At 43.8% G+C, this 25,816-nt stretch overlaps 1 protein-coding gene across 6 annotated transcripts in view; it reads right to left on the bottom strand.

The window, feature by feature from the left end:
• Positions 1 to 3,143: 3,143 nt before the first annotated feature.
• The window catches only part of rols (zinc-RING finger and ankyrin repeat domain-containing protein rolling pebbles), a 300,381-nt gene continuing 277,708 nt past the window's right edge, over positions 3,144 to 25,816 (bottom strand). For all 6 annotated transcript variants that reach the window (XM_077669033.1, XM_077669036.1, XM_077669034.1 and 3 more), the window contains 21 exons: positions 25,302 to 25,598; positions 24,456 to 24,584; positions 24,288 to 24,368; positions 24,037 to 24,161; positions 23,268 to 23,403; positions 22,227 to 22,500; positions 21,196 to 21,427; positions 19,515 to 19,717; positions 18,503 to 18,689; positions 17,518 to 17,774; positions 16,093 to 16,330; positions 14,862 to 15,098; positions 14,545 to 14,724; positions 13,184 to 13,511; positions 11,494 to 11,669; positions 11,189 to 11,321; positions 10,758 to 10,849; positions 9,775 to 9,927; positions 9,218 to 9,318; positions 8,576 to 8,728; positions 3,144 to 6,707 (listed from right to left, as the gene is read on the bottom strand). In XM_077669033.1, coding sequence (XP_077525159.1) covers positions 6,611 to 6,707; positions 8,576 to 8,728; positions 9,218 to 9,318; positions 9,775 to 9,927; positions 10,758 to 10,849; positions 11,189 to 11,321; positions 11,494 to 11,669; positions 13,184 to 13,511; positions 14,545 to 14,724; positions 14,862 to 15,098; positions 16,093 to 16,330; positions 17,518 to 17,774; positions 18,503 to 18,689; positions 19,515 to 19,717; positions 21,196 to 21,427; positions 22,227 to 22,500; positions 23,268 to 23,403; positions 24,037 to 24,161; positions 24,288 to 24,368; positions 24,456 to 24,584; positions 25,302 to 25,598 — 3,809 coding nt within the window. In that variant the 3' untranslated portion in view covers positions 3,144 to 6,610. The remainder of the gene's footprint in view (positions 6,708 to 8,575; positions 8,729 to 9,217; positions 9,319 to 9,774; positions 9,928 to 10,757; positions 10,850 to 11,188; positions 11,322 to 11,493; positions 11,670 to 13,183; positions 13,512 to 14,544; positions 14,725 to 14,861; positions 15,099 to 16,092; positions 16,331 to 17,517; positions 17,775 to 18,502; positions 18,690 to 19,514; positions 19,718 to 21,195; positions 21,428 to 22,226; positions 22,501 to 23,267; positions 23,404 to 24,036; positions 24,162 to 24,287; positions 24,369 to 24,455; positions 24,585 to 25,301; positions 25,599 to 25,816) is intronic.

The raw sequence follows: 25,816 nt of genomic DNA, 5'->3' as shown, positions 1-25,816 counted from the left end.
TAAATGTTTTCATCACCACCACCGCGCCGTGAAGGAAGGCAGGAAGGTGGGAGTGAAAGAATGAGAGAAAGAGATGCCCTAGTGAAGGGCTCCGGTCTTTTGCGTTTCGCTTCCGTCCAAACGCCGCCGCCGCCACCGGATTCAAACCCGGGAACTCCGGCTCAGAGCAGAGAGGTCGATTCTGGTACCGCCGAGGCGATAAACAGCCTCCTTTAGAAACTCGTAAAAGTGGAGACAGCTCCGGGCAGCAAGGCGTTGAGTTCACTGCTCATTTTTTTTTTTGTCAAGTGTTCGGCCATTGTTCTGTTCTATTTGTTTTGTTGGCGTTGCCTTATCTTTGTAACTGCCTGCGCTAGAACAAAAAGAAAGGGAATAGTTGGCCGGGACCGAATTTGGCAGAGGACTAAAAGAATGTGTCAGTCCAGATAGAGTGGTATTACTTTTACTGTTTACTTTTTTTGTATGCACAAAGACCAAAAAGTAATTTAAGCGTAAATGATTTACTTTTTGGAAGTAATACTGTAATGTCATTAGTTTTTACGAACATTAAATATTAATGTAATTTAATTACATTCACACATTTCTTAATAAATTAATTAGTAATGTAATTTAATTAATTTTCAAGAGTAAATTTGCCATGTATGCTATAGTCAGTGGTGTATGTAAACTGTTACATTTAAAATTTGCATGCTAATCCAAGTTATGCATGTTGGTTTGGTTTTGGTTTTATAGGGGTTTAACGTCCCAAAGCAACTCAGGCTATGAGAGACGCCGTAGTGAAGGGCTCCGGAGATTTCGACCACCTGGGGTTCTTTAACGTGAACTGACATCGCACAGCACATGGGCCTCTAGAATTTCGCCTCCATCGAAATTCGACCGCCGCGGCCGGTATCGAACCCGCGTCTTTCGGGCCAGCAGCCGAGCGCCATAACCACTCAGCCACCGCGGCGGCCTCAAGTTATGCATGTGCCACACTATGCAGTATTTCTATTGTGCATCTCTTGGAGGAGTTCTCACAGAAGCCCATGCATTCATCAATGGCATCTTCTTCATCGTTTAGCACTTCTTTCTCTCCAAACTCAGCTAAAATGAATAAAGCCGCCATGTTTGGGACTAGAATGCGTGGTGAAAGCCTGGGCGTTTTTCTAATCCCCTTATCTCCACCTTCTGTGGTGTACACTGTGAAAGCTAGCATCCGCGCCCACTTGACCAAATGATGACGGCCATGAAGTCACGTGCAAACTGGGAGAGGTTTGTTTTCGCAATCTCATCCCACTGCTGTCTGCGACGTGGCTCATATTATTGCAGCAATTGAAAAAGCATTACGGAATGCTGTTTTGAAAGCATAGCGAGCGTTTCATTCACTGGTTAAATTAGCAGAGAAACTCCGCACAAACACAGCCCAGCAGAGGCCTGTTCAAAAGTGCGCCACAATTTGTAAACATGGCTGCCACCGAGCAGCAGCAGCTGGACGCTGGTGCTCTTTCTTTCCCAGTGATGGAGCCACCAGTCGCGGGGTGAGGGGCGCGTTAGAACACATTTATATGGCGCGCACCGTTCTGACTGGCTCAGATCACCACAGCCTTCACAGCGCTGTAAATGACTTGTGAGATAGATTATTATAAAACGCTTCCTTGCAAGAAAGCTCACCCCAACAAGATAGCTCCCGCGAACCTTAGCGCCATAGTGTGGGGAAGCTGACTTGCAGGAGTGCGGTCTCTTTGGGGGGAACCTTTCTTGCTGCTGCAGAAAAGACAGGGCGCCTTTGTGCTTGCCTGCGTTCGGCGCAGAAAAATTCTGACATAGCCAGATCTCACCATTGCGCATGCGTCACGTGCAGCGCATTTAAAGGATTACGGTTTTGGCGCCGAATTTTCAACTGGCGCGGTGCCGCAACACGTGTTAGTGGAGCGCAGATATAGCTTCATATCTGTGCTGTATGTGCACTGCCTGCGGCGAGCGAAAAGGCGCGCTGTGCACCAGCTCGTAGAGTTGACAGCTATGCTCCGGACGGCGCTACCTCACGGACTCGCACCTAAACTGTGCACCTTCGATGAGTGTTTGGAGCCGGAGCTCGGAAAGCAAAATTCTGATGAAGACACAAAACAAACACCAACGTCGGGCGCGCTGCGGAAGAGGGTGGAGAAAAGAGACAGTGAAAAATGATAACTAGACCAATGATGTTTTCAAGTAGGATGATGTGATTTTGTTTCATGCCCTCATTCATCTGTGCACTTCATGCACAGTGCAATAAATGTTCTATCTGCAATTATCCTCTTGCTGAAAGGCAATTTTATTCACTGTTTTCATGCAACATATATTTCAGAGCACCCAGCATGCTCAGATAGCTTGTTTTGGGGCACTTCTGTTAAGATGAACTTCTGATCAAATAAACACGTTTTTATACAGACCTTTCAAGTTTGCCTTGAAGTTTGACAGAATTTACTGCATCCGTATGTTGCCATGTATACAGTATATACTACAGGGGAGCTGTTTAACGTAGTTAACCCTGGATCTATGGTTGTAGTGGTGCGCATGAACGGAGGGGGAAATGTTTTCCAGACATTTTCTTAGTTTAAAAGAATGTCTTGCTGAGCAAGTTGGTAACTGTACATCTTTGGTTACAGGCATGAAAACAGACAGAGCACAATGCAGAAAGGCGCTCCATCCTGTCTTTCTGCCTTGTGTTGTGTCTGTTTTTGCGCCTGTAACCAAAGAGGTTTCCTTAATAGTTGCGGCGAAATATTGACTGCAGTTGAAGCACTTAGTAATTCTGGTCAGAGGTGCCTGATGTCTGCTGCGTTTATGCCTTACATTCACATTAGCACCAAGGGTAACCACTTCTGCTGAGCATGCTGGTGCAGTCTGGCACAGCAACCAGTCATGGGGTATGGGCCAGGGCAAGCCATTTCTTGCTGGACTTGGCGTTTCCCCTTAGCTGCGGTGGCATGGCAAGTGGGACCTTGCCGCACTTGAAGTTTGTGCGGTTTAGTGCCAAGCTCAAGGTGCTCAAAGCCTTTACCCCAGCATTAAAATGTCTCAGCTGATCCATGCCATGGATCTATGTGCTTCGCTTTCGTTCAGAACTCTTCAGTTGATGCCAGAGATGCGAACACAAATCTCTGTGAAGAAAGAGCCATAAGTTTGCAGGGGGAAGATTCTAGTTTATTGTCGAATACATATATATATGGCCGTGTACACATCCTGCCTTCCTTGTGTCACTGTATACTGTGAAACAGAAGTATAATGTGTGTGGCTATATAATTCTCTATAAAGTATACTGTATCTACAAATACCCTTATATGTACACACACACACACAGTACTTCAACCATAGGATATAGCTGTGACAATTTTGTGTACGGTTATATAAAAACAATTTACTTAGCACGAATATGCTTACATAGCACGTGCTGTTTGCACAATACCAGTTCTTGTTTTAATTAAGAAACCCAGCTTGAAATACTTGTGTTTTATATACAGAAATACAATTTGGATCATCACTTAAATACAAAATTAGACTGGGGTCAAAGAAATTAGCCCCAGTCACACAAGTGGAATAATGCTTGAGTAGATTTGTCACTATATGGAATATATCCATGGGACTGCATATACTTCCTGTTTCACGAGTTACACGATACCTTATCGTCCAAAATATGTAGAGCATTAAAGTAGCTCCCTCCTGTGAGTAGGCAAGGTCAATGACCGATCCTATAAATTTAGCACTTTGATATATATATCGGATAGCAGACATAATACAGGCAACACTAATGCCACAAGAATTTCTTGCCAGGCAACTTGTGGTAGTGCTGCATTGGCATTTATAACAGAGCATATTTTTTCACCAGCACAAGCAAACTTGTTTTGAAACACTGTTTAAGCACAAGCAAAAAATATTGGAAGTTGAGCCCATCATGCATAAAACTTGAAAACTCACGTAGCAATCACAACACACGAACTTTGCAGGATGCTTAAGCCAAGTATCAGTGTTTCCAACACAACCAAAACTCAATGTGATAAATTTTCGTATGCTTCTACACCAGAAGCAATCATGGCAGAAGTTTAGCATTTTGAACTGATCGCCACCAAGCACAGAGATGTTCAATACAAAATGAAAAAGTAAAAGAAACACAGCACTCAGTATTTCATGCTTAATGGGCTAGCAAAAACACCTGTTTTCAAGAAAAGCCATTGAACATTACTTTGTTACAGGGTAAGGTGTAAAGAATTACTTTAGAGTAAACATAAGTATACTTTTTCATGCCTCAGAGTTCATAAAGGGAGAAGAAATGCATAAGTCACTATGCTTAGTGTGTGTTAAATAAATGCTGCACCAGCACACTACCTCACACACACAAAGAAACAAAGAATGCTTATAATTGTTTTCTGCCCTTTTCAGGCGCCAGTGCTAAGTGCCAAGCACAAACTACATTTGACAAATCGGGTTAAGAAAGTCCTTCTGAATGCAACAAAAGCTTATGCTTTGCCAGGCAGCTTAAAGATGCAACTGCCAAAATTTATCACAGCTATAATCAGTCAGCCTTGAATTGACAAGGAAAGATTACAATGATGTTCACTGTTGCTGATGTCAAGCTACCATATTTAAGCAGTCCCAACTTGTCATCATTTTCAATGCACATTCGATTACTGTAGGCATAAAAAACTGCAAATAAATATTCATGTGGTTCCAGTCATGAAAGTCATGAAACCTCCCCGAGTTTTACACTTCAAAAGAGCAGTGAGTATGAAAGTGGTCAAATGCAGTATATGCTTTTACACTTGCACAATCCACTTACCAGTAAGGGTAGAAAGGGTAAAAACATGCTAAAAGCTAGCATACATTTATGCCATAAAATATAGCTCTGCTGAACGCTGGTTAAAGTATCATATGGCAAAGAAACAACCAATGCTACCTTCTAAAAAGCTACCACACAAAAACTTTTTTTTTCCATAACCTTTTTATGGCGATGAATGACAGCGAGTGATATATTGTGTTGGAACACACATCTGTTTGGCTCATACATACTTTTTGGTGGCTATGGCCCAGACCTTCACAGTCTGAAGCAGATGTGTAGTTGTGTCACAAAAATAAAATAATGTTAGTTGGGCACTGACATGAACAAGTCAAGATTTGAATAAATAAGAGGCTTCGTTTTCCAGTCACAGTATTTAAAAGGAGTTCAGACAAAAGCATGCATGACTTCTATTCTGAGAGTTAGGTTAACTTTTGTTTCCTAAAAAATCTTTGAATCATAAATTATTCAAATCTATATTAATGGGGAAATAATTTCCGACACTTTTTCTTAACCAGCTTCTGTAAACACACCTAAAAACCTAAAATGTTTCCCTTATAGTCAAATCGCTACACTTTCTCTCTAGTATAGAAAAAAGACACAGGCATGTAAAATTAGCTAACTGCACAGCACAAAAGTAGATGCCATCTTCATGCTTAATGACAATGGCTAAATTCTGACAGCTGCAACAATGCTGCAGTGTCAACTGTCCGATAAAAATGCGACTATTTAGTTGCACTCCAAGAGGCAGTGAAAAAGGCAGAAAGCCACAGCAGGCCAAGCTGTGAGAAAGGCTTTAACTGCAAGAACCACACTGTCATAGCCTGCCATCTGGCAACTACAACTATGCACTTTAAAGCACGAATCTTGCAGTACGTCCACCAAACAGCACAGCCAGACACTGCCACATGCCAACCACCTCATCATGCCCCAAAGGAACAGCAGCATTCTCTTGTCCTGGACAGCACTTTTGGATGTTGTACCAGTGCTGACTTGAGTGAAGTCCATTTTGGTAATTTTTCCTGGTGCGTCTTAACGTCTTAACCTTGACATACCCACTAGCTTTCGCGAGAGGTCGCACTATAAAAAGGAATGCTTCAAGACAGGCTTGTATTGCAGCTCCCATATCTGTCTTCATATAAGCTCATGTTTTGAAAGGAATCATTGCACAACACAACATAGAAGCTCTGCAGCTTGGGCTTCTGACACAAACGTGATGGGTATGTTTTCACTGCACTTTCAACACAGTGCATGATGCACCCATCATGACTGCTCATTTTCACAACTGCCCCATGCTCGGCTGTGGAGGTGAATCCACTACCAGCACACAGTCACTCTGCACAAACAATCAGGACTGGGAAATTTTGTGATCAGAAACAAAAATGTGTACAAGTAAAATTTAATGTACTAGCTCTTCTGGGGTGTGGCAGTGCAGCCTTGATCTCTATGTACCTCAGCACATTTTCTTTTGTTTCATTTTACGTGCTCACTGCCCTCATAAATACAGGAAAGTTGGGCTGTTATATACAAAGATGAGAGATACGTGACACAGCAATAAATACTCAGAGTCCCCTTTTTTTCTCTTCCCTTGTAACATGTGCACTTGTACGATAAGTGATCTTGGTGTATTCGGGTACCGGGAGGAGAGAAAAGAAAGGTCACTCTAATTCACGGTATGCTACAGTGCGGAGAGTGCTTCCTCGGCCAGTGCAAGACGGGCGAGCATGGGGAGGGGTGCAGTTTCTAAATGCTTTCTCCAGGAGCAACGCACGAAGAACACAGGCCTGCTCCGCTGTCTCTCTGGCAGGACGGCTGCGCTCACAGGTGCACCGATGCCAAGTTGAGCCTGCTGTCCACTGAAATGCCACAGACCTGTTCCATGCTGTCCGTGCAGGTCGACTGGTTGTCCAGAGAGCTGGCGGGTAAACAAAAGGGGGAGAAATAAAATTTAAAAAAAAGCTCCAGTCAATCTCGTCACTGAGCACAGATCTAAAATAAGAAATGCCCTTTTCCTCTGGGGTGTTCTTCCAGTCCCCCCCAGTACACATGTGCTTAAAAGAACTCGTAGGTGGACAACCTAGATGCAGCATAGGCGGCTGCTGCTGGTACCATCAGTCTATTGATAAAAAAGGATCCCCGAAAAGTTTTGCATATTGCTGTGTGCTACTGTCACAAAACTCTAACCAGCACAGCTCTCAGCCTCTGTGGTTTACAATGAGAGACAGGTGTTGGCCAGCATGTTAAATTATATGTACAGCAGGCATTTTTTGTAATTTTAACCAAAATTCGCCTGATAGATTGTGACTAGTTACATCAGGCCACCAGCATGAACTGATAGTTCTTCTTTGTTGGTTATGTAAAGGAGTTCTGGTTTATGGTTTTGGGGGGTTTAACGTCCCAAAGCGACTCAGGCTATGAGAGACGCCGTAGTGAAGGGCTCCGGAAATTTCGACCACCTGGGGTTCTTTAACGTACACTGACATCGCACAGCACACGGGCTTCTAGAATTTCGCCTCCATCGAGATTCGACCACCGCGGCCGGGATCGAACCCGCGTCTTTTGGGCCAGCAGCCGAGCGCCATAACCACTCAGCCACCGTGGCAGCGTAAAGGAGTTCTATTATCACTAGACCGAAAGCAGCACACCATGCACGGATGCGTGTCGATATATGTTTCAAAGCAAACTTCTAAGCAAATGTCATTATTGAGAAGTGAAAGTGCATTCTTTAAACTTACTTCAAATGTCCATAAGACTAAGACAATGAATGTTCGAGCTTCCATGCAACACAGCATTCTAACACCGCTGCAGCTGATAGACATTTGAAAGATACAGTTAGTTATTTACGTTACCTGTCATTTTAAAATGTAGACATCAAGTTTGGCACCAATTTGAGAGCTTACATTAATGGAAACACAATGCTGGGTTATGAACATTACATTTACTAGTTTACATGTGAAAAGTGGTCACGGATGTAAAAAAATACAATTTTATTGTTGTAAAGTCACACTGCAACACTCAGGAAAGCGTGGAACATGACTATATAATAAAAATAGAGGAATAATCTGTGACTGCCAAAAAATCATATATATAAATACTGTGGACATTTTATATGACCTGTTACCAATTCGTTTATGATCAGATTACATAATCTAGGGTTTACTGCAGATCTGGTTTGAGCAAATGTGCTCATTCTGCCAAAGTATCCCAAAATGCTGCAAAAAGAAGTGTCCAAGAGACAGACGAGCAATATTTTAAAAATTGGTTACAGTGCAAAGAGCAGTTTTAATTTAGACCACATCTGCAGCTCATTTATAACTATCCACTTTGGTAAAAGAATGGTCTCTTCAAATTTTGTCTGCGATACCGTGACTCCTGGATGTTGCAGTTTGTTTTAACAAATCTAAGTTCATGTTTAAGCTGCAAGAAAAAAAAAAGACCTAATTACTATCTCTTTTAAATGAAATGTTGATAATGAACCGACTGAACCACACAACTAAAATAGGGTTGGCTGTATTTATACTTGTGTCACTCATCTGGGCATTTCCAATATATTGCAGTGAGGTGTACACAGGGCACACAAAATAACATGTCGTTCATGGTTTGAGAAATTTCTCTTAAAAAATTTAAGCACCCTGTAGTCTTAAACACACAATTTGCTGAAAAGCCAGAGATTCGGAGATGAAAATATAAGAGGGAGGGAAGCTGGGTTTGTGTTAGATCAATATAGCTACATCTGAACAAACTGCATGAAAGCACTTGGACACTACATAAGAGACCTCATACCTTCTTGTTGACATGTACTGGGTGTTGGAAAGGTCAACATCTCCTGAGCCAATTTCCTCCTGCACCTTGAGCAGTGTTCGCCGCTGCTCCAGGTTTGAGATAGGGGCCAGTCTGAGAGCTTCCTCTATGTTTGCTTGGGCCTCACCTTGGCATCTGCAGAGCATAGCAAATAATGTTAATAGTTCCCTGTAGAACAGCGATAATAAAATGATCAAAGTTCCACATTATGAAGAGGTCTAGCCTCAGACGGTACATCACATATTGTTAGTAGTGGCCAGGTGGAACTAAGGCCTATTTGCAGAGCACTGCGTGGATGCGATTAAAATTATTTCATGCCCTAGTAGCACTGTGATCCAGCAGTATTTTTCAGCCTGTGCCGAGAAGGAAAAACAATTCTAGTGGCATGTGAAAATAAGTCGCTTCACTTGCTAGTGTCATGAGCAAGGTCGGTCCCTAACTTTCTGCGATAACTTTCTGCATTTGGAGGCGTCTGAGTGGTACTTTATTTGGCCATTACTTTATTTGGCCATCCTGCACCTTTCATGTGTTGTGTTCCCTAAATATCTTATGCCATGATGCAGGCCCAGCAGTTTGAGTCAGAAAGACCATAGTAAGGAAAGGCAAAAACAAACTGCATCATACCCTTTGTCTTTATATGCCTTGGCACGAATGAAGTGGCCCTCAAAGCTCTTTGGTCGAAGCTCGATAGCTTGAGTTGCTGCTAAGATGGCTGCATCAGGTTCCTGCATGCACAAAGATCACGATAATGGCACCAATAAGAACCAGTGTATTATTGTTAAATAGAAAACAGTAAGGCAAGCATGAAATAACCAAGCAAATTTAATGCCTTAAAACATTAGTTTAAAAAGTTTAGCAACAAAGAGGCAAGACAAGAGATTTCAAGGCAAAAGTTCTAGCTTTACTGAATCACAGTGAAACACATAAATGTGCAACCGATTTATCAATAAATACTGATGTTGAAAAAATGAAATCAACTAACAGGAAAGTAGGTATGACTTCAGAATTTTCACAGAGACGGTTGAGAAGTGACCAGATTTGGCGTAATAAATACCTTGATTAACCAGTACCTTATGCCTAGAGCTTTTAATAGAATTCATCTGCTTTTTTTTCCTATTATTTGTGGATGGACAAGTGTCGATAAGCAACAGATTTAAAGGGTTTGCATATAGGTTGCCTACATTCAATTTCCTTTTGCATTTGGCAAGTCCGAGCAGCAACTGGTGCTTCAGCTGGAGGAACGTGCTTCCACTGTCTGCGTCCTCCACAACAGATGCGGGAAATTTCTTGAGGGCATACTGGTAGCGATGGACAGCGTCCTTCATGTGGCCTTTCTGCAAGTAGTGTAGATAGAAAAGTATTTGGCAAGCAATCTCAGGAAACCATTTTGTGCACAATCAACCTTGAAGTTAACCCTGTTCATGGTGTATAACATGTGATACAGACAGTACAAATGGCAAAGTGTTGTGAAACATATTTTCCTGCATAAATGGGAAAGCCAAAACAAATGTGTCAGCTGCTATAGATGCGTGAAGCCTGCTGAAATATCACTCGCTGCAAAACATACCAACCAAAACCAAACCACTCAAAATTTCAACAAGTCTGCTTCTGCACCAGTCTGAGATGAAATGATTTCGAGTTCTGCCATTTATATATGTTTTGTGTTCAATTTCCTGTGCACATTTTTATTGTACTTAGGTGTTTAGACATGAGCAAATTATTCTAATTTTAATAATAATTTTTTCTACACAAATCTCCCAGTGTTTCAGACGTGCAATATAGCGGACGTAGTGATTGAAACACTAGAAGTTCTGAACTACTAGCTCACATTTTCAGTGCCTGGGCATTACAGCATTAATGAAATCAACTGAATCATGTCTCTGAAACAAGTCACAAAGTTTGCTTCTGCCAAACTGACAGGGGCACTGTGCAGGAAGTATCACTCCAAGTCTACACATAAAATGGGAACTACTTTTGCGGGAAATTAAGTGTGACATGGGGCATCAAATTTTTTTTTTTTGCGCCAAAGGTGTAGAAAGATCAAATGCTTCCAAAATGCTTGTCAGACCATATCAGTGGGCAGATCATATCATTCCCACATCAATTTGACTTCCTACTTGTGAGAGATAACACCTCCTACACCTGTCAAAAGGTAGAAACTTACTCTGTATAAAAGAGCTCCATCTTGGTGGAGCTTATTCAACAGAAGGTGCACAACATCAGGCTTGTCAGCTGCCATCTCCCAGGTTTGTGATCCTGAAAAGCACAATTTTATGGCAATCAGTAAAATGTGCATTGAAACTAGTGGTATGCACAACATAGGACCCAGGTTTGATGTCCTGAAGGTGAAAGTAAGCCATGAGAAAAACCATACTGGAGAGCACTAGACTAATTTCTATAACTTGGGGTTCCTTAACGTACACTGACATTGCGCAGCACATCTATCCATCTTAAATTGTAGAGTTGGATGCCCACCCTTGAAAAGGGAACTAACATTGCAAGATTTTTAATTGCAGTTTTAACTCATATTAGTTTGAAATGAACTTGTTCGAAATTACCTAAATGCAAAACATGCATCAGAAAGGGCAACTATACCTATCTTGGCTCCTGCTTGCAGGAAGCAGTTGATGGCATCGAGATTTCCAGTTCCAATGGCCCGATCAAGAGCTCTAGTTCCATTCAGGTCCACATGCTCAATCTCAGCTCCATTGTTTAGAAGTAGCTTGATCTGTAAACAAATGTAGAGCAGACAGTGAAGGCAAGATTGAAATGTGGCTGTGTCTACCGTATTTCTCTAAAATTTCCAGACAGGGTTTATAGAACATGCACAATGTCACATGGAAGTTACACGCAAGCATGGTTAAACATGATGAACATTTGCTGCTGCATTCAGCACTTACCACTTCTGCATCTCCTTGTGTTGCAGCCATATCAAGGGGTGTCCTGCCCCGCTTGTCACTGTGGTTGATTTCAGCACCATGTGTCAGGAGGCACTGAGCCGCTTGTAATTGGCCTCGACTGCAAGCCCAGCTCAAGGCAGACAATCCATCTTTGTCTTGCCACAATAAATTGGCTCCTGCAATAAAGGTTCAATAAGAATTTGTCATGGAGATGTTTAAGACTCCTCAGTTCATTTTTCCAGAATACCTCCTTTGTCTAACCAACTGACCAGAGCATTTATTGGACAGCTGACCCAGTTTGCTGCTGCTGATGATGATGCACTCAGACCCCCAATGCACATTAGAAATGCTGCCATACAACTCATCGACAAATGATTGGCAATAAGAAATTCATTTAACAAGGCAAACTACCGTATAAACGCATGTAAGGGCCGCACTCGTGTACGGTGCACTTGATCGCGGAGGCGACGCATGCGCACAGGAGCTTCCGGGTGCCGCCCACGGATGGCACCCGAGGCGGCGGCTCATCATGATCGTCAACTTTTTCCTCCGCCGCGAGCTCCTGCTATCTATATCGGCATCAGTATCACCAGCTCCAGCCTTTTGTGGCTGTCAAAGGCACGGGAGTTGTGGAAGCGTGTTAGTTCACCATGCTGCCGCCGAGCGTTGTAGTTTTAGCATGATGGGCAAGCACCTTAATAGCTACATGGCTGAGAGTTTGCTGTCGAACACGGCAAGCGTGTGGCGGGCAGGAAATTTGACGCGGCCGAGAAGTGCCTCTGACAATGGTGCAGCCAAAAGGATGCAATGAGGAACACAAGCTGCAAAAACCACGCTTTCTGAGACAAGCCATGCAAGTTTCCCGAACTGGAAGAAGAGCTGCTCTGCTAAGTGAGGGAACCGCGGAACAACGCCTACGCGTTGACAGCAAACATGCTGCGCGACTTCTTGTGGAATGAGCGTGCACCAGAACGCAGTATCAACTCGAAGTCGGAATACTCATCGAGTGCTGACTGAACTTAAAATAAATGCCTGTGATTCTCTGATTGATGTGCTTTTACTTAAATTTTTTTTTTTCCCAAATCGCATGTATGGGCTGCACAGCGAAAATTGGCCCTTAAATCTTGAAAAAATGGTGCGGCCCTTACACGTGTTTATACGGTACTCCTGTGGTATCCAGGTGCTGGAAGTGCTGCGAAGAATTAAGTTAAATTGTTTCTTTCATTTATTTGAATGCAATATCATTTTTTTACTGCTTACTGAAGTGAAAAAATCACCCCTCGGACTAAAATTGAATGATTACTATTCAGTACCTGAAGCATCTGTTTCTTGTTCCATGCCGGCAAAACAGACCCGTGCATTACAACCTTGGTCGCACTGCATTTGGGTGAATATGGTACACCAGCACGCACTGTCGCTGCACAGTCTGTGTCTTGTTTATCACTAATTTTTCGTCACCAGTTAACCAAAACTTCCTCTCTGGTGAATGAAAAATTTAATACTTCTGCTACATTTTGTGTTGACAAAAGCAGTGCATTCCATTATTCACCAAAGCTTATTTTGTGCCCCATTAGCACTGTACTAATCAATGTGTTCTTTAAGCATGTATGCTCTAATGCACATTCCATACTGAGCCAGTAGATCACCAAAAACGACTGAAGATTGTTCATTCAATTTTTCGGCAACGCACCCTTAGCGAGCAGAAGCTCTAGTACTCCAAGGTGCCCCTCGGCAGCTGCCAGCATGAGTGGCGATCGGCCCAAGGCGTCGGCCTGTTCGAGGGCACGCGCGTGACACAGCAGCAGCTCAGTGACGGCCCAATGGCCCTCGCGTACGGCGCAGCAGAGGGGAGGCTCGCCCGCATTGGAGCGCACAAGAGCTGAGGCCCCGCGGCGCATGAGCACAGCGCAGAGGTCACGATGCCCAGCCAAGCTTGCAGCTGTCAGTGCTGTGTGGCCGCTGAAGTCATCCTGCTTGTTCACCTGGACCTCCATCATGTCCAGCAGGAACTCACACACCTGGGTACATAAGCGATCCAAAAGAGAGAGGCCATGTAGACAGATGCACACTTTCAGGCAGTTATCAACAAAATCACGCTAAATCTGCATGAACTGAACATAGACTGTGTACTGGCAATATGCATAACTACAAGCTCCACAAGCTCCTTGGCTTCATACTGTTGCAGTGCACAGTAACAAAACTTGCGTGTGGTGCTTAACATCTCATTGAAACCCATTTTTGAACAGGTAATTTTTTTCACTTCTTGGTTAAACGTCTTTTGCACATTAATAACATGTTTTGTTGAATTAATTCACTTAAAAGAAAACCAGCTGAATTGGCAAAGTTCCCTTTGGGTTTTCAGGAAGCTATAGGCCAGTCGCTACATATTTGCATGAGCAAGACTTACCTAGTGAACGTCTGAGGTATATGGCACGGCTACTCCCCTTGCCATTCTCACTGGTGCCAAAAGTTATAATTTTCCTTAACAAACCACATGTGAGTGCCATTTGACTTAGCTCGTGCAATGTTTTTCGTTGAGAAATATAATTATCTAGGTGCATACGAGATGCAACTTGCAATATGCGGTTCTTTTGAATTCTTGAACAGCGTTTTTCACTTTTAAGGGCACGTTTTTTCGTGTCGCGTTTTATTAGCACCTTTTCGTTTTTTATGTGGAAAAAGAGAGGAGAAAAAATTCCTTTGCGCTGCTTGTTTTTTCACCCATCTGGGGTTGGCTTGTTATCTGTTCATCTGTATAGTTTGACTCTTTGTTCGTCCCATTTTGATCCTGATGATTGACACGTGCTTTATTTCCCGAGTTTTTTCCTGGTGGGCGGTGGCTCTGAGGGTATATATGTAAGGGTTTTGCGTTTTTCCAAAATAAAGTTGCGGTTCAGCGCCCGTTTGTCTTCGTTCGTGTTCCTTCGTCCCTGTCTTCTTGCGCTGGTAAAACACCTTTTGAATTCTGTTGGCTTGTTTTGATTTTAGTTGAAAGTGTATGAGCTACATATTGCTGACTGCTAGAAAAAAGTACGTGCACTGCTCATGTACCTCAATGTGTCCTGACTTTGCAGCTGCGATGAGGGCCTGTTGGGCAGCTCTGCGAAGACCCAGCGCGATGCCAAAATCATCTGCCCACTTGCACTGCACCAGGTGTGCCACCAGGTCCAGGTGGCCTGAACTTGCTGCATAGGCCAACGCTGAGAGGCCCTCACTGTCCACATGGTCAATCTGCAAGTTAACAAGAAGGGTCACTGACTACTAGCACTGACAAATCCCATACACACACACACCCCACACACTGACTACAACAGCTCTGGCTATAACGTCTGGCTGTGAGAGCTTATGAAGTAAAAACTATCACCCACCCTTGCTCCACACGACAGCAGGTACTTGGCGATCTCGTAGTGTCCCTGCTCGCAAGCCATGCTGAGGGCGGTGCGGCCCACATCAGAGGCGACGTTGACATCGGCTCCAAATTCCACCAGCGATGTGACCATATCTGTGAATCCCTCGTAAGCAGATAGCACTAGCAGTGGTGCTCTGTGTTGGCAGTTGGTGCGTGCATTTGGATCTGCTTGAGCCAGCAGCAGCAGGCGGCTCACCTGAAGCAAGTAACACATGACATCAGGTGTTGGCAAGGCTAACATAATGAAGGCATTAATGAAGATGCACAACTTGTGGATCTCATGGCTATAAATGGCTCTGAGATAACACGTGTCCTTTTATTTGTCCGAGGCAAATGAGTGCACCCAGACAAAGAAAAGGATGCATGCTTGCTCCATTGGATTCCTGTGCATAGGCAGAACACATTGGACACTATAATAATAGCAACAAAGCCCCAGTCTCAAGACACCAAGTTAAATTAAAGCAGGAGTAGTGTTTGAAGAATGGTGGGAAGAAAAACTGTAGTCAAAGGTGGACCGGAATGAAACTGCTTGTAAAGTTAACGTGGTATCACTGTATTTCTGAAAACTGGTGGGCACCCTAGCAGACAGGGTTTACTCAGCGACCAGGAAGCATTGGTAATATAACTAAACATTAAATGCACACTGAACACTGCAGCTCAGTTTTTCTTAACAGTTGCAATATTAGCATCCGAGGATTCAGGCTCAAAAACAGCCACTGTCTACAAAAGAGATATTTTGTGCGATGCACATACTATCTGCAGCAGTCAGGTGACAAAATGAATAAACTAGACGACCAACTTTAAAACACAAAAGACAAAGTTGTATGGTATGAACATCACCGAAAAAATCTATTGCCTTTGATAAGTCAATCATGGATATTCTCTGACGAACTAGAATAAAGAGGCAGGCTCAATCAAAATCACATCATATGTGACAAAACCTGGTTTAAACAGATGTAGACATCCCTTCCGAGCAAAAACTACCCAAAGTTGCTGCCTATTTGTGATCTCTTAAGAAAGACATAGAAGCAATGGTAGACTTAGTTGTCAGAAAAAAAAAAAAAAGAGGGTTCTGTCAGGAGGCATTGTCTAGCTTCTTCAAATAGGCTGGCCCAGTTTCCCTGTCACCTTTCTGAGAAAGAGTAGGTGCCAATTGCAGCTATGACATATGCAAGCAAAGGAAAGCGTACCTTGACATTTGGACTGTGCAGGTTAGTGGGGGCAACGAGTGCCGAAGACACGCATCCGGCACTCTGGAAGACCCACAGAGCCTGCAGGTCTCTGGGAGTGCATGACTGAGGGAGGCCCCGTGAAATGTTTTTGTAGATGTGTGCCTTGAGTATATGATGACCGAGCTCCAGCAGCTGGCTTGGCTCGAGTGGTGCCTCAATGCGTGACATGCGTAGTGCAATCGATGCGTGGCCCGCCCTGCAGGAGGAGACAGAACGACATGTGTATATTGTGTGAAATGTTGGACACACGTCATCAAGCATGGGCATCTGCAGTAAACAGTATGAAATGCAACATTACAAAAAGAACTTAATTTCACCACCTTCTTCATGCACAGCCAGGAATAGATTCATGCTACTAAATTCTGGCTGTGCATATTACACACCACACCAATGAACTGGTAACAATGTGCCCTGGATGCAAGGAAATTAATTTTCTTTTGCCAGAGTCACATTAGATAAGTTTTTGACGTGAATGTAGAGTAGGCCCTGAATAATTCAAACCCTTACGCAGACCTTTAGTTTTGAATTAAACAGGGTTTGAATTAAAGGAAGTCTTTTTATTAAAATGGATGTTGATAAAGCCAAAGTGTCAGGTTGAATAAACTGGAAGTTAGAATTAAGCAAGTCAAGGTAAAAAGCCCACTGTACATAAGGCATAATGCAATAAAGAATATGCTTTAAAGCAAATCACCCAGCATTATTTTATGATGTCTCCACAGTCTGAGCACTTTCATATCCCTGAAACAGCACACTGCTGAACATTCCATAATAGAAGTAAATTTGCTGCCTAATATGTAAATTTTGATTATTTCTTGAAAACAATTTGTAAACTGTGGCAACCACCTTCTTTGTATAGCTGTGGCACAACTCAGACACCTTTCCTTTGCATTTGGTTTCTACTGAAAGTGTATTATCCTGAAATAGTAGCCTTTTCATCCAACATACATGAGCTGTGTTCGCAGCCTGTTCAAAATTAAAATCCGGTCACATGAACTGAATTCTGAAACCACAATACTTAGCCCCTGGTATCATCAATGACAACATCCAACAATTTACTTATTCACCTGAGTGATGGATATGGCTTACAAAATGGCACCCCACATATATCTTTTAGGGCAAAAATATACATAAGTCAAATGCATGTGCAGCCCTTTTTACTACTTCCTGCTGGAGGTGCTTGCATACATCCCAAATCTTTTGCAGATAAGAAGGCCTATAAAAATGCTAGAAAAAAACTATAGCACTCTTGTGTCATATCTCATTACTATAGCGATCAAGACACCTCTGGACAATTCTGGACATCAAATTTACAAATTTCAAACTGCGCCACAAGGTGACTTACAAGCTAAACAGAACATGAAACCACAGATACATAGTGCTCACCTCACATCACAGAGAAACTTAGTGCTGTCATTCTCATCACGACGAATGAGCCATTCCCGCAGAGATGGGTGGGCTAACATGAGTGAGTCGTCATTGCGCTGCATTATAAACTGAGCCGTTGTGAGTGTAGTCAGCCGCTGCTGGAAGTCAGCCCATGTCATGGGCTCATATGTGGCGCCTGCGTTGGCACTGTGGTATAGTTCATGTGGACGCAGTGGTGCCAGTGATGCCATGCACACCTGTAGTAGGCTCTGCACCTGTAATGAGAACAAACGTGCTATATAATGTTAAACGGGATCAAGAAAATTGGACTTAAGAGCAGCAAACAGATAGGATGCTTCGTTAGTGTGACTTGCTGTTGCGTGCTTTAAGCTGGTTCTCAAGAATATCTTCTCATGCAGTAATTCAAAGCTATTGTAATTCAAATTTTTTTCTGTGAATTCACCTTTAAGAGAAATAGTTTCTTTAACATGAAGGTAATAGAATTAGCAATAAAGTGAAACTAAATATGGCAGGGAACACTGCAGTGTTCATATTTAAGAATACCCAAATAATTTACTTCAGAGAAAAAGTTTATGGGATGCATGCGATGCTTGGGAACTAATATACTGTAGCACTGTCTTCTGACCCAGTCTCCTGACGTTGGTTCTAGAAGATGAATCAATCATGCATGTCTTCTCATACTTGCATGCATTCCATGTGATTGGCTTACGTGCTTCTGCAAAAATAAATCTTTTTCTGCATTTACCCATAGTACCCATATCCTTTGCGGCTGACTGTACATGAAGAATCAAATGTCGTACAGAGAAGGCTGGGACTATGAACCCAAAAGTTTTTGTGTGATTAATAAAGGGCTGTCATTAAACAGTGTCTGCCATTTGATAGTAATGAAAAGATGTTTTTATTATGTGCTTTGTTTGTTCAAAAGTTCACCTGATCAAGCTTAGAAAACCAAAGGTGTACTGCACAGCAGTAACCTCCATACCCTCTCAAATGCTCTGGTTGTGGTGAACTTCAAGTTGAAGTTAAGCAGGTACACTTCACTCAGGCTGACAGGCAGGACCTTGTAGCTGCTGCTCTTGACCACTAGATGACCACGCTCTATGAGGTCCATGGTCAGCTTGACGTACAGGAAGCAGCCCTTGCTCAGATTGGCCAAGTGGTTGGCAAATCTGGATATGCCAAGCATGTTGTCATTAATGGGTGGGAGCTGGGAGAAACTAACAACTACGGTGGAGAGGCTTTCAGCTGCGGAAAGAATGGTGACCGAGAAAGCACTTTCTCTTCATGCAAGAGAGAAAGTCTAGAGCATGGCACAAGACCATAACACTACCATGCAAACAATTCGAGAGACAACAGGGTCATATTTTCGCCCACTTGACATTCTCAGAGCAGCCAATCACTTGTGCAATGAGTGGAGTTTAATCTCCATCTGCCTATTTTTACTGTTATGCGTCTGCACGCTTTTGATTCATGGCTTGCAGCATTTTAAGGTTTTCGACGAAAGCAAGAGAACATGCAAAAAATAAAAGAGAAATTAAATAATGGCTTGTAATCTAACTGTCCACAATCCCTTAAATTCAAACAAAAATATTAAATACAGGGCATTAAATTTTATACAGTACAGATGAAACAGAACTCATTAATTAAAACATGTAACACAATTAATCAATTATCTCCAAGGACGCTTGAATGGGTGCCCACTTGGCAAGATACAAATAACCCAACGTCAAAAGTTGTGGTCTGCAGTTATTTCAGAATTTTGGCAATGAAATATCTGTATACTGAATGATGTGCAGCATCCTGTACATTAATTCCAAACGTACAATATGCAGCAGCTGCTGCAAAACGTGCTTAAATCTAACCCATATTGTAGGTATTATTAGTGAATGGCCATTAAAAGTATTGCTTGTTTGAATAAAATCTTGCTGTAGCCCTAGAGACTTGTGACCGCAATGGAACAAAATTTTGATCTGCTGGAGATGACAGAATTATACCTTGCATGAGTTGAGCCATCTTGCTTCCCATTATTGACTGTGATGTTGGCACGTGCAGATGGGCTAGACTCAATGCGGTACAGCACATAGCCCACAATGTCTCGCATTAAGCTCTCATTTGATGACATGCGATCGAGGGAGATCTGGTGGAAGGGCAGCTGCCTGGCGACTTCTTGGAATGCTGTTCGGACAGTAACGACCAGCTGAAAGAGAAAAAACAGCACTCGCACATTATCACTTAAGGCAAAGGCACACTTAAAGCAACAAATGGCAAAAGCAAAATTGGGGCACCAAAGAAATGTCCACAAGTATGCACGGAGGGATAAACTGTATGCACACACCTTATGCAGTGTATGGACAACCATTAGAACTATTACTGCTGGTCAGAAGTCTATCAGCAAGAGCAAGCAGAAGCTAGTCAGTTGGCAAGTCAGAAAGCTACTAGAAGGAGCTGTTTGCTTTTTCTCTGTAGAAGACAGCAGCACAAACCTCCATGCAAGTGTACCATGCAGGAGGCAGGGCATTTTCTACACTTTTTCAGATACAAACTATAATGGCTGCCTGATCATTGCATTATGCCCAAATGGCTAAGTTCTCGCATATAAGACACCATCATATTCTAAAAAAGTTGCGCAATAAAATTTCATAAATTCACCTTAAGTAATTCAGAAATTGGGACAAATCGGACTACCAGTGCCGGCCAACACTCGTGTAAGTCTTTGGGGTTGGGCGCTCGTGATTTTGGACTCTACGGATTTCGCATCAGTTAATTCAGACGGGCTCCCGAAGGGAAACAGCGTCGAGGTATGATGGGCACGGCAAGCGATCATCCATATTAGTCTTCCTCAAACTAGAATTGCATGGTGTAGTGTCGCCCGCTTACCTCGGACTGAGCGCAACAACATTTGCTACAATCGGAGGGCCCAGTCTCCAAAATGTAGTATGACCGCATGGTTTCGGTTTCCTGAGCTTCGCGTCAGCATGCGGCGATGGCAGCATCAGCCAGCCAACCATGCCAAGGTGTGGGTCTCTGGTATCTATGTGGCTCTTCCGTTCTTCCAGGGTGCCAAAACCACTCGCTCGTCCCTTGCTGTTCGGAGTTTGTGCAGTGAAGCTTCTTCACACGCAATGCTGCTGCGTGTGGGGTCTCAATTGCTATCACGTCACACCGTGATGAATGCCACAGAGACTCCTATGATTTTACAGTAGTTCTGCATCAACATTATCCCGACAGTGTGCATGCAATAATGCACTGACAGAACTGTGAAAAACGGTCATTGCAGCACAGTTCTCATCTTAAAATCAGACAACCACTGCCCAGTCTTTCGCCATGTAAACTTACTGTGGCGCAAATGGTTTTTGCAAGTTCTTTTCGACACTGTCTATAATTCGAAATTTCGGTTAATTCAAACGTTCTTTTTGGGTCTTTGAAGTCCAAAAATAGTGGGCTTTTACTGCACATTATTCTCTGAGCATCCTGAATTATAATTTCTTTTAGGCTTATGAGTGCGTTTTTTTTTTTTTTTTTGCAGGACAGCACTTTTGTTTCAAAGTTTTGCTGACTGCATATATATTACCAGCAAAACAAGAAATGTGACCCAAAAGCTTACAGAGCAATAGGATATTTCAATAGCATGCATGCCACAAGGTGGGCTAGTTTCGATAACATTTAGTACACTACCTTAAGCCAGGCTGGGAACTTCAGTATGTGCCTGGCCAGGAAGGAAGTGATGGTGTCCCCATAGTCAGGTCTATGCAGTTCAGCCTCGTTGAGCGCATCTACGACAATAATGCAGCTGGTGTTCGGGATGCGACCTGTCTGCCTCAAGGAGCCCAGTGGTTCCAGGATGCCTTTTATCAGCGCTTCGTGGGGGTTGGAGTGGCACGAAGACAGGCTGAGCACATCTTGAAGCCTGCACGTAGACCAGAAAAAAAAAAGTTTTGTATTGCACTGCACAAGGAAGCAGACTTTTCCCAGAGTGCCCACAGTAAAAAAAAAGGCGATATAAACTGTTCCAGGAAGGCACTAGTCAAAACAGTATGCAATGAAATGTCCATTACGCATCCAAAGTTTTTGCGACATCCCGCATTTCACGAATAATCAGCGTCGCTCTGGTTATTTATCAACAACAATAGAAATATTTAGATATGGGACTACACATGGGGCATTATGAGCGCTCTTCTTCACATGGGAACAGAGCTGGCAGAACTGCTGAAAACTCAGTAACGCCAACGAACGTGACAGTATTTTTAGACAACCGGTAACCGGTGCGGTGCTGCGGACATAAACATGACGCCACTGCGTGCAGCATGTGCAGTTCAAAAGCTGTGCTGGTAGCATGATAGCAGGAAAGCGGGGGAAGAAGAAATCCTTGAGCTAAATGTGCTAGAGTCTTAGAAAATGGCTTATGTAGAGTTAAAATTCATCAATACAGTTTTCTCGAGCTCCGTGCTGGTAACGTATGCTGGTTATTTGCACATCAAAGCACATATAAGGAACTATGAGTCTTGAAGTGACGTCCATTTTTGACAGCTGCATGTGTCGGCATGGTATAACGTTAGCAAGTAAAAAAAAAAAGAAAGTGGATCAGAAAGTGGCTACTCTGCTCCGAAGTAGCAGCTCCACTATAAGAGGTAAATGCCAGGGTTCAAGGTGCAGCTGCAGCGAGACCGCATTATGCACAAGCTGCAGCGACACGAGCTGTAACTCACCCCTGGTCCCTGAGCAGCAGGTCACGGTAGGCCACCAGCTGGGGAGCCTGGCAGAGCTGGGCAGCCAAGCTGTGCACAAACTCTGGCACCAGGCAGGTGAGGTTGTTGTCTGCCTGGCAGAAGTGGTAGGCCACCAGGTGGCCTCCCAGGCAGCGCGCCCCATCCTGCTTAGTGCTCACCCGCGGCTGGTACACTGACGACGCTGAGCCACTGCCCACGCCACCACCGCCGGATCCGAGCACGCCACGGCGCTCCGACTCACAAAGGCGCACACCTGCATGTCAGGTAGTGTGTTAGGGATTTACTTACTAATCCCCAGCATGTTGCCATGGTAACCATGACCAACGGTGCTGTCAGCAAGTGCGTAGATAGTGCATTCGCTTCCGTGGCAGTGTGCTTCATGGCAACTGTGTTGCAGGCGCAGGCTTTTGTCAGCCCGATAGTGAGCCAGCATATGGCCATGTTTAGGCCTAGTGGTGTAGGCCTAGAGAGCTTACCAAATTCGAAGAAATACTGAAATGCCCTACTCAAGAGAGCGCTTAATTACTCACGGATATAGGTGGCATACTAACAAATGCTCAATTGAGCGAAAAAAGATTATGGGTGTAAATTCAGGCAACAATTGATTTTGCGCAACGAAAGCTTGCACGGATTACAGACTGGTGCATTTGTCAGACAAGTAGGGTGCAGCAAGACGAAAATAAATGTTCCTCATGTGCAGATCTTGCATACGATTTATACTGCGTATAGATCATGAATAGCCTTTTACAATATGGGCGAATTTAGTGCGCAGCTTACGATGCCATTGAATCGAAAATGATGGGGGGAAAGAACAGTCCACTGCAACGATTTGTGCATTAACTGAAAACTGTGACAGCCAGTCATTGCAGAACGAAGGCCCTTAGTTAAAAGACATTTTTAACCGACACGAAGGAAAGGGTCAACAGAAATTAACATCAAAAAGCGAACCGCATGTCCAACGTGACACTCTCCCACTTCCAAATATTATTGGACACCAAGGAAATAAACTGTGGTACATACCAGCTGTTCCATATGTGACCTCTTCCTTCTTGCGACCAAAGGTGCTGTAGTCAACCAATTGCAAAATGGCAGCAGTCTTGCCTGACCCAGGGCACCCAATGATGACTACACCCCTGCTGTTGTCCTTTTGCAACTCCTGTGTAGTATCAAAAGCAAAACACATGGCGCATCAGAGCCTGCCATATATATTGCTTCGAAACCCGAGATTTGGGTTAATTTGTTGCCATCATGATGATGGTTTACACAGAAGTTAGGAATATAGGCACAGGTGGAAAATATTTACAGCTATAAAAATAAAAAAAATTGTAAGTACTTAACGGAAAAGGAATGTAGGGGCACCAAGTCGCATCAAGAAGGCATGTATGCACTTTCACACAGTGGTTACGCATGCTTGGAAGAATTTCAGCACGCATGTGCTGTGCTGTTAGTCCTTCCAAAACTACGATTTTGAAGTGGTTTCATTGCTTTTGTTATTTTTTACGAAGTTTGGTAGCTTTCGAGACCCGAGTGCTGCTTCATACTCCCAGGAGCTTTTGTAGTCATAGGTGATGTGGTCTAGCTGGTGCAATAGACGTCCAGAATGAAACTTATTATGACTTTTGGAAACACGCACACCTGAAAAACACTGAAAATGCCTGCATCCTTCAAAGAGTTGAAGAGCGGCCACTGGAATACAGTTCAGCTAAGCTTTGCTAATATATCAGCGCCGGATATAAACTGCGGAGCTAGTAACTAGCCTGGACTCAAGTTACAGTAGCGAAAAGCGTACCTGGTCGATTTCATCAAAAAGCCACTGCCTTCCGACAAACGGCGGATCCAGCTCTGCTTGTGGAACTTCGAAGAACAATGGCTTCAGAGCTGGCTGAAGTGAGATCTTGTAGTGTAGTTGCGCCCCTGAAATAATGATGCACAGAAAAAATATCGGCATTCATTCACGAAACATATTTTATGCTTCACTACACAAATAAAAAAGAACATTCACACACTTTATGAACAATGTCAGTTTGCTGCAGTTCTTACCTCTCGCATGACCAAGGGTTTGGGGTTTACTTGAGCAATTAAGTAGTGTGCCCCTCCTGTTGTTGGGCACACTATTATTCCCTGAAATACACAGAAACAAATGCAAGGCATAAGCCGCACTATGCCTGTTCACCGCGAACTACCTCGATCGTGCTGGTGACAACTCACTCTGCTGGAACGGTGCTTTGCGCGAGGGCGATGGTGATGAACTGGTACTCATCAGTGAAGCCACACTGTCCGAGCTCTCCTCTCGGCTTGAGCCGCGCAGTATGCTCATGGCTTCTGCTTCAGACGAACCTGATGGAAGGAATAGCCAAACAGGGTTGATTATTGCATCCTCTCTGTATGATATGTATCACGACAACCAGGCTGCCGATCATGTGATGACATCTTATACTTAAGAGACCTTTAGATTTTCTGTAAACAAACAGTGTTTTTACCGCAGAATTTATTATCTCTCTGGAACTTGTTGTACTACCCTATTAAGCTTTTAATCATACCAGAATGCGGTACAAGCGCGCTGAAGTATAACATTTCCGCAAGACAAAAGTAAATATTTTTGTATGATGCATTGATAGTCAGGATTGGTTACTCCATAAAGGAACACACCGTACAAGGGATTCTGAGCTACAGAAGAACTTAAAGCTCTTAAAGAACTTAAAGTATGAAAATTGCTGCTGTCGAGTACTGTTCGCGTTGGGGTCCTAACTGCGGCTTTTTCCTGTAGCATATTCAGCCTCGTTTTTCCAAACAAAAACAGTTGAGAGTCAGCACTCCTGCCATGTGGTTCCCTCTCTGTCTATTGCCTGCTGACTTTAGAGAACTGCCAGCTTTTGGGCGTCTTCCTTTTCCACTCTTTTTGTTGTCCCCAAGTTCCTGTCCGAGTTTGTAATGTGAACACAGAGGTTCACATTGCATACTGAAACAAGGATTTGCGACAGAAGCTTCAGTTTTGTGTCCAAATGCTGAATGTGGTCCACTGCCTTATAAATAAGAGCTGGTACCACCCCTTACCTGTCAGTGTGGAGATGGGGCTGGTGTTGGTGGAGCCAGCCATGTTGATGTCACTGTTGGCGAGCGAGGAGACGCTGGCGAACGAGCCCTGGCTGTGGTTGCTGCCCCCACCCGGGGGCACGTACGCTGTCGAGGCCGGTGGTCCTTCGCCCAGCAGAAGGCCCAGCCTCGTGTACAGGTGCTCTGACGCGTGCTGCTGTGAGCCGCCCAGCGGGGGCGGTACCACAACCGGAGGTGGCGGTTGTGGCTGGTGGTGCTGGTAGGGCTGGTGATAGATGGGCTGTGAGAACTCGTCATCTGCGAGCGCACAGAGCGGAAGCCTCAGAATTATGCATGTCGCCGACAGGAACGCCGCCATGTGGCAGCATGCGTGCTGACCGACGGGGTGCACACACGAGTCACTCGGTATTCTGGTTCACACACGATAGTCGGAAGCGCTATCCAAAGCCACTTATGAACACGAGCTGCCAATTGAACGTTCTATCCTTACAGCCTGGGACGAGCAGCGGTGGTTT

The sequence above is a fragment of the Amblyomma americanum genome, chromosome 6, assembly GCF_052857255.1.
Source record: "Amblyomma americanum isolate KBUSLIRL-KWMA chromosome 6, ASM5285725v1, whole genome shotgun sequence".
Lineage (NCBI taxonomy): Eukaryota > Metazoa > Arthropoda > Arachnida > Ixodida > Ixodidae > Amblyomma > Amblyomma americanum.
Note: the sequence above shows the minus strand (reverse complement) of the source record. Positions and strands in the feature narration are given on the sequence as shown.